Genomic DNA, 7,599 nt, shown 5'->3' with positions numbered 1-7,599 from the left:
ATCGGTCTGCGCCGTGACTATGGCATCTCGCGACAGAGTGGATGTGATGGTGTCTTGCTATGCATTGTACTCCTGCCATATATGTGTGCAGTATGGCGTGCACACTGAACTTCGGAATAGAGGCCGTGTCCAAGTTTGGCGAAAGCCTCCGAGACCGTGTGTCGACATGGGCACAACCAACGATCTGAGCCGAAGTTGGCGTTGGGTTGTTGTATGTTTCCAGGGACACGAGCTCGATTGTAGTCTTTCTGTGATTGAACTCGGATAGGTGGTCAGAGTGCATGTGGTGCGTTCTTCAACCATGTGTCTCAACCGTCGGCTGACAGCAGGGAAGACACGCCACATTGCTACCGCACGAGCGTATATAAAGCGCAGCACCCAGCCCACACAAAGCTCGGGAACCTCATTGTTAGCTTGGACTGCACTTCGAGTGGCTGACATGTTAGGCAGCGTTCTCGCAGCTTGTGCGTTGGCAGCCTCCGCGCTCGCTGCAACTCCGGCAGAGTGGCAGCAAAGGTCGATCTACCAGGTATGTTTCTCGCTTTGCACTGCAACACTTCTAATGTCTTGGATTCTGTATTTCAGCTTGTAACGGACCGTTTTGCTACCTCTGATGGCTCCTCGCCAACATGCGACACCGAAGACCGCATCTATTGCGGCGGTTCATGGCAGGGGGTCATCAACCAGCTCGATTACATCCAATACATGGGTTTCGACGCCATTTGGATCTCACCCATCGTTGCCAACCTCGAGGGCAGCACCGGTGATGGCTACTCCTACTTCGGGTAATGCGTTCTTCACACACCCCTTCAATCCGCTCACTTCCCTTGTACACCGCCAGGTATTGGACTGTGGACCAGAACGCATTAAATGAGCACTTCGGCACCGCGTCCGATTTGAATAATCTCGCCACAGCCCTGCACGACCGCGGGATGTACCTGATGGTCGACATCGTCGTAAACCACATGGCCGCGAACACGCTCCCGCCGGACTACTCCACCCTCACGCCCTTCAACGCGGAGTCGAGCTTCCACACCTTCTGCTGGGTCACGGACTACAACAACCAGACGAACGTCGAGCAGTGCTGGCTCGGCGACAGCAATGTCCCGCTCGTGGACTGCAACACCGAGGACGATGGCGTCATCGACTTTTTCCACAACTGGGTCGGGGAGCTGCGGAGCAACTACAGCGTTGACGGCTTCAGGATCGACACCTTGAAGCATGTCAGGAAGGATTTCTGGCCGGACTTCCAGACGGCTGCGGGTGTGTATGCCGTCGGGGAAGTCTTTGAGGGCGATGTGAATTATGTCGCGCCCTATACCAGTGAGGGATTTGACTGCTCACGCACCGAACGTCTCCGATTGAGCGCTTATTTACACAGAGGTTCTCGATGGGGTGTTGGACTATCCGACGTATTACCAACTCACGTCCGCCTTCGAGTCGACGAGCGGCTCACTCCAGAACCTCGTCAATGTTGTACAACAGGCACAGTCCGCATACGAGAACCAACTCTTCACAGTCGGCACATTCCTCGAGAACCAGGATAACCCTCGTTTCCAGAGCATAACCACAGACCAAGGAGTGAGTGTCCCAAATGCTAATTCCGTTTGCGCTGACTGGACGTTCTCTAGTTGGTGAAGAATGCGATGACATGGCCGCTCATCGCAGACGGTATCCCCATCCTGTATTACGGTACGTCGGACGCACCACCGTCGTAGCATGTTTGACCTGTGTAGTCTGACTGGAGCCGCATAGGTCAGGAACAAGGCTATACCGGTAGCAACGATCCCTACAACCGCGAAGCGTGCGTCGCTCCCTCGCCCCCACGCCGCGTCTTCCCCTTATTCTAATCATGTCTGCTCCTAGCCTCTGGCTTTCAGGGTACGTAATAGAGGACAAGCCCCTCGTGCACCACGTCCGCATCCTCAACGCAGCGCGCAAAGCCGCCATCGCCGCCTCCAGCAGCTATCTCTCCACCGCCGTACGTACATCCCATCTCCCCCAGGCTCATCTATCACATCTCATGGCTTCGCCCGCTATCCAACTGGATGCTCTGCTCGCTCGGTTTGTAGGTCACCTTCCCGTCGGTAGGCGGCAACACCCTCGCAGTATCCAAGTACCCCATGCTCTCGCTCCTCACCAACGTCGGCGCGAGCGGCACGCCGGCATGGGACGTCTCCTCGGGGACCGGCTACTCCTCGGGCACGGAACTGATTGACGTTCTCACGTGCACGACGTACACCGCGGGCAGCGGCGGGAGCGTCAGTGTCACCGGGAGCGGAGGGAACCCTGTCGTGAGTATCTGGGCTCTGCTGTCAGGTGGCGAGGCTGACGGACCGTGGTGTCTAGATCCTCCTCCCGACGAGTGCGTTCAACACGACGTACTGTAGTGCGCTCGTGGCACGAACTCGACGAGCTCGGACACCGTCGCGGTGACGTTCGAGGTGGAGTATGATACCGTGTACGGTGGTTAGTGGAGGATCCCCTCAATAATCGGTGTCTCTCAACCTGATGCTACGCCCTCCTACTCGTTGTAGAGAACTGTACATCGCTGGCTCCGTCGCCGCGCTTGAAAACTGGTCCACCGGTGACGCGCTCCTCTTGTCCTCTGCGAACTACCCCTGGAGTCGTACGTTAGCTGCCGTCTTCATCACTCCGCTCTACTGATCTCCGCGTTGTCTGGCGCAGTGACGGTGAACCTGCCTCCGAGCACGACCATCGAGTACAAGTACCTCACGAAGAATAACGGGGACGTCACGTGGCAGGACGACCCGAACAACAATATCACGACGCCTGCGAGCGGGAGCGTCACGCAGAGTGATAGCTGGCATTGATCGTACAGGAACGAAATTGACAGAAAGACTGTTCGATACGGACGTTGACGGTAATATACAAGCAGGTTGTACACGTGTACAAGATGTTAATGCATCGGCTCAAACAGCATATCACTGCTGCTGGGCCAGAAGTCGAGCATTCCGGGCTTGAGCGAAGAATAGATGCAGTTGATTATGCAAATCAATACAACTAAGGTACACTATGTCGTGGGGCATATACGGCATGCGTACTGGGAAATGATCGCTCAGCGTTGATATGACAAACACAGTAAGTCAGACATACCACGCAAGCACCGGCAGTCTTCGAGGCCTGAGACTGCGCCACAATTCCTTCGGACGCATCCTCAGCAGCTGTACGGCCCCTCTACAATTCGCGCTTGGTAGATCCCCGGCAGAACCGTGTCGCTGCCCACCAGCTCCTCGTACGTCCCTCAGTGACTACGAATCCGCCTTCCGAGGATGTGTCGACGATGCGCACGGTGACGTCCCTTCCCTGCCAGCCCAGCACTACGCATTGGCTGCACAGCGGCGAGTCTGCGTTGGTGACGTTGGCAAACCCGGCGAGGTTGCCGGGAATGTCTCCGACCTGGGCGTACCCTCGGCTGCCAGGACGGATCCGCAGGTGAGTGTGTCGACGGATGCGGTGGGGTCCTCGAACTGTTGGCCGTTGCCGTAGACGACGTATACGGTGTCGGATGCCTGGGCGAGGGCGAATGGGCTCGCTACGAGAGCAGCCAGAGCAACGAGGGCGGAGAAATGCATCGTGGTGCTTGAGTATCTCTGAGAGCTTCGAGGTGTGCTACCCGGCGTCGTAGGTATAGTCGATGCGCTGTCATACCGAGGCTTATATGGTGTCTTGAACCGGGACGCGCAGGTCCCGCGCAATACGCCGACAAGGTTACATTGCCATCACGATATGATATGCATGCAGGAGTGAAGAATGCAAAGACGTACTAGGGAGCGTGCGTTGGCTGTCATTAGGAGCGCCGCTAACACAGCGCTCAACGTTTGCGCGGGACGCCACGGTACTTCATGACAAACGTTCGACTGAGGCTAATGCAAAAATTGACAGAAGGGTGAGGCACCTGGCCTAGGGATGGCTGCTTTACGCAAGAGGTACTTAGCCTGGACCATGACCGAGTCAATACATTTCATTGAAACGTGATCGCGGCTCATAGCGTATTCCGAGAATCCGAACGCGCTGCCAGCGGCACTACGTCCGCTACGCGGTGTCTCTGCGTGAGGTTGCCCAAAGCCGTTGAGAAAGGCTGATGCTACTAGAATCCAGCTGTCCATAATCGCAGGCTATTTCCGTGAAGACGGCGCCGAAGTCGTGGTCCAGAGCAAGAGTTTGGGTTGCAGCGTATGCTTACAAGGCGATTGAATGTTCCGCAGGAACGGTGTTCACCAGTCACGCGCAAGAAGTGCAAGCGCAAAGTGTAACACTAGTGCCCGATGTTGAGCGAGTACTGTCGCGGTGCTTCGCATGAAGTGTATAAGAGTTGTGGAGGCCTGACAGAGTGCCCAGTGGCTGCCGCAGGTTGGTACGTTCATAATCTGAGATCGAACTCCGACTTCAGCGAAGCTTCAGCCACGAGGAGGCTCAGGCTCCTCAATCGTCCTCCGGTGACGTGCTTGAGTCAAACAGCTTCGAGGATCATATGTTTGGTTCCCTTTCTTTCTTGTTATACTGGGCTCAGCTCTGCGTGGTCATGGCGTAACTTAGAAGATATGCGATCCAGGCTTTGCGTTCATTTGTACGCTGTGCATCGACTCAAGGGGAGTCAAGGCCGACTTCAACACCATATAAATCAGATCTCGACTCGGAGCTCCCTGTACGTCACATTCCTAATTAACTGTGATTTGTGTCTAGGCTGTACTTATATTTATAGGCAGTGCTGTAACATGAAGCGGCTCAGAGATATCCGGAAGTCTGGTATTCTCGGTGTACTCACCTGCAGCGCTGTAAGCTTCAGCAGCTAGTAGGACCCTCCAAAACCCGAGCATCAACACTAGGAGGGATCGGCGTTTGGTTTCCCGTCAGAGTCTCATATGCGCCCTTCGTGGTCACGAAGCCGGTCTCCGCCGTGTCCACGACACGAATGGTGAGGAACGCCCCCGCGTACTCCAGGGTGTAACATTGCCCGCAGAGGGAAGAGTCTGTGCTGGTGATGTTGGCGAACCCGGCGATGTTACCGGGGATAGCACCGACGGTGGTGTACCCTTCAGCAGCGAGCTGAGAGCCGCAGGTGAGGATGTCGACGGATGCATCAGTATCGGTGTACTTGGAACTGAACGAGGTTTCCTCGTATATAGGAGGCGTGATCTGAGCAAATGCGAGGGTGCTCACGGAGAGCGCGGCAATCGAGGAGAGAATGGAGAAACGCATCACGGTAGGCGGCGTTGCTCAGAAGTGAAGGTGAGTGGTCGACGGTGATCAGGCGAATGGCTGAACAGTCCCTTATGAGCTCTGGGGCAAGTTTATATACCCTCCGACTCGTGCACTGCACAGTGCAAACGAACGGTGTTTTACCACCGCGTCTCTGTACGTCACATGTTCCGGTCTGAGAGGAGTGGGTTCGATGCTAGGCGATGCCTTCTCGCTGCATGGTGGCCGACGTGGGGAAGGCCGCAGGAGCAACAGGCCCCATGTGAGCCCTGCCACCGACTTTGACGCGACGTTTCTGGCGCTTTGATGCGCGTGCATTCAAACGCGACACACGTGTCTCGGAGGTGCAGGACATGATACAGCGCCGCGTCACACAGCAATCGTCTCACTTTGACAGGTAGCGCCTCGTATGATCTGTCCGCACACGAAGAGACGCGAAGCCGCGACCTTGGATGCGGAAGGGAGCGAAGGGAGCGATGTCCTTGACGTCATTAATCAGCCTTGATACTGAGGCAGGATTCGAACGCAGAGGTAAACACTGATGTGTGTTTTCAGAACCAACCGACTAGTGAACGTCGCCACCTAACTTACCTCGACAAGGTCACGGAGACGCATACAGCCCGGCTTTGACATGTCTAGATATACTGCCTCCGTAATGCCGCGATCCCCTGAACATAAATAACGCCCGTGCATTCACAGCCCACCACCACTCATTGAACCTTCGAACCCTTCGATTCCCCGATCGCACTCCAACTGCCCAACGGGACATGGTCGACGAAACTATAAAGGGTTAGAGATGGCGGGATTGCTTAGCAGCCAGTTGGGTGCCTGTTACGCGAAGCTAGGCGAGTGGAACACTACAAGCCACAAGCTTGCAAGGCTACTACTTCGAAGAAGAGGTTCTGTGTCTTAGACCTAGGAAGGACGCGAGTCCCTTCGTCCTAGTCGAGTTCTGAAGCGGTAGTGGTATGAGAAAGCTAGCGTTGATTGCTAACCAGGTCGAACTGAAGAGTCCGACCCCTACTGTACAGGTATATATATAAGTGAAGAGTCTGAGTCAGGACGTATAATAAGCATGAGTCAGGATATGTCATCGCTGACGAAGGAAGCGGTAATCATGACGAAGAAACAAGTAAGCAGAGGTCAGCTATCACATGATAGTCCGGGTGCGGTATGGTACATAACCGGTCCTCATGCACGTGAGGTGGTTAGAGATAACAAGTAAAAAGAAATGAAAATGTACGTAATATGGCGACTTGTAACATAAGCCCCTTCCTATGGTTGACGTCCGCGTTGACCACTAAGCCTCAGGATCCTGTTCATCTCCGCCGTCATTACCGTCCGCATACATGTCGTTGATGTCGCCGTTGAAGTCCCAAGGAGAAGGTACTCGACTCGAAGGTTGGTCTTCCACCGAGTGAGTCTCCTCGTTGGACTCGGCCAGCACCTGAAGAGATCCGACGTGAGGGATACTTGCCAATCGCCTGTTGGCACGGATTCTGTAGATAGCGGTGTTGGTGTTTCGAGCCACGACAGCAGGTGGTACTTCTGAGGGGGTAAGGAATGTACGATTGGGATCATCGCTGTTGATACCAACCGAATACCCTACGACTTCCCCATCTGGACCGTAAACGACTTGCAAGATTCGTCGACCGAAGATTTGGTCGACGAGTTCTTCTGCACTTGCGGACAAAGATGCTTGCGGACCTTCTTCTCGTTGCTGAGCGAGAAGCTGGGCCTCGAGCGCGAAGAAGCCGTCAGTATTCATGGACGACGATGAAGAGGGTCGAGGTGTCGGTGCTGCGAGGGGTTCCTCTTCGGAGTACACTGGGGGTTGGGAGTACCTAGGCGGTGCATCCGCCAGTTCTGCACGCGTGGGTTCTATATGGAAGTCTTCCTCCGACTGTGATGTAGGTGGCGACGTAATGCGTGATAGGGGTCGGGGTGGAGGGATTCCTTGGGGTCGACGCAGGTGTACAGGTGGCGTAGGGATACGTATAGGACGTGCGACGAGGTCGGAGGGCAGGATTCCGCGATATCCTCCGTCGGAGTTCGTCTTGTCGTAGTCTTCATCGTAGAACGGACCTATATGCCATTCATGCATATAAGCCTCGGCCTCTGCCCAAGTATCGAATACCATTCCTCGTGTTCCGGAACGGTACAGACGGCTCAGTATTGCGTGCGTGCCTATCCGGTAGATTCCCGGAAGTCGGCCTCGAGCGACGGCATAATATCGAGCTGTCGGGTAGGGTGATGGGGGAAGATGTCGGCGACGACGAGAGGTACGCTGACGGAGGGAGTATGGTTCGGCGAGGTTATTCTCGTCGGTTTCTTCGGCGAGTTGTCGTGCTCCTCGTTGAGCAGCATTGGTAAGCC

General features: G+C 55.3%; 4 protein-coding genes across 4 annotated transcripts; 2 read left to right on the top strand and 2 right to left on the bottom strand.

The window, feature by feature from the left end:
- Positions 1–439: 439 nt before the first annotated feature.
- Positions 440–2,436, top strand: B0H18DRAFT_895452 (glycoside hydrolase superfamily; the record flags this gene model as incomplete). Its single annotated transcript, XM_048041401.1, has 9 exons — positions 440–529; positions 586–785; positions 842–1,323; positions 1,382–1,581; positions 1,632–1,692; positions 1,756–1,804; positions 1,867–1,981; positions 2,073–2,294; positions 2,350–2,436. The coding sequence occupies 9 exons, from the start codon at positions 440–442 to the stop codon at positions 2,434–2,436; spliced, it is 1,506 nt and encodes a 501-aa protein (XP_047884590.1).
- A 75-nt stretch (positions 2,437–2,511) lies between these two features.
- On the top strand, positions 2,512–2,834 carry B0H18DRAFT_895473 (carbohydrate-binding-like protein; the record flags this gene model as incomplete). The annotated part of the gene is made up of 2 exons (XM_048041403.1): positions 2,512–2,629; positions 2,689–2,834. The coding sequence occupies 2 exons, from the start codon at positions 2,512–2,514 to the stop codon at positions 2,832–2,834; spliced, it is 264 nt and encodes an 87-aa protein (XP_047884589.1).
- Positions 2,835–3,198: 364 nt separating this feature from the next.
- Positions 3,199–3,596, bottom strand: B0H18DRAFT_1130051 (uncharacterized protein; the record flags this gene model as incomplete). The annotated part of the gene is made up of 2 exons (XM_048035450.1): positions 3,199–3,368; positions 3,431–3,596. The coding sequence occupies 2 exons, from the start codon at positions 3,594–3,596 to the stop codon at positions 3,199–3,201; spliced, it is 336 nt and encodes a 111-aa protein (XP_047884588.1).
- An 873-nt stretch (positions 3,597–4,469) lies between these two features.
- Positions 4,470–5,319, bottom strand: B0H18DRAFT_1069243 (uncharacterized protein). The gene has a single exon (XM_048031194.1). The coding sequence runs from the start codon at positions 5,221–5,223 to the stop codon at positions 4,807–4,809; it is 417 nt and encodes a 138-aa protein (XP_047884587.1). The 5' UTR covers positions 5,224–5,319; the 3' UTR covers positions 4,470–4,806.
- Between the last annotated feature and the right edge of the window lie 2,280 nt (positions 5,320–7,599).

The sequence above is a fragment of the Fomitopsis serialis genome, assembly GCF_022376445.1.
Source record: "Fomitopsis serialis strain Sig1Antser10 chromosome Unknown B0H18scaffold_455, whole genome shotgun sequence".
In the NCBI taxonomy this organism is placed as follows: Eukaryota; Fungi; Basidiomycota; class Agaricomycetes; order Polyporales; family Fomitopsidaceae; genus Fomitopsis; species Fomitopsis serialis.
This window is presented reverse-complemented; position numbering and strand designations above follow the sequence as displayed.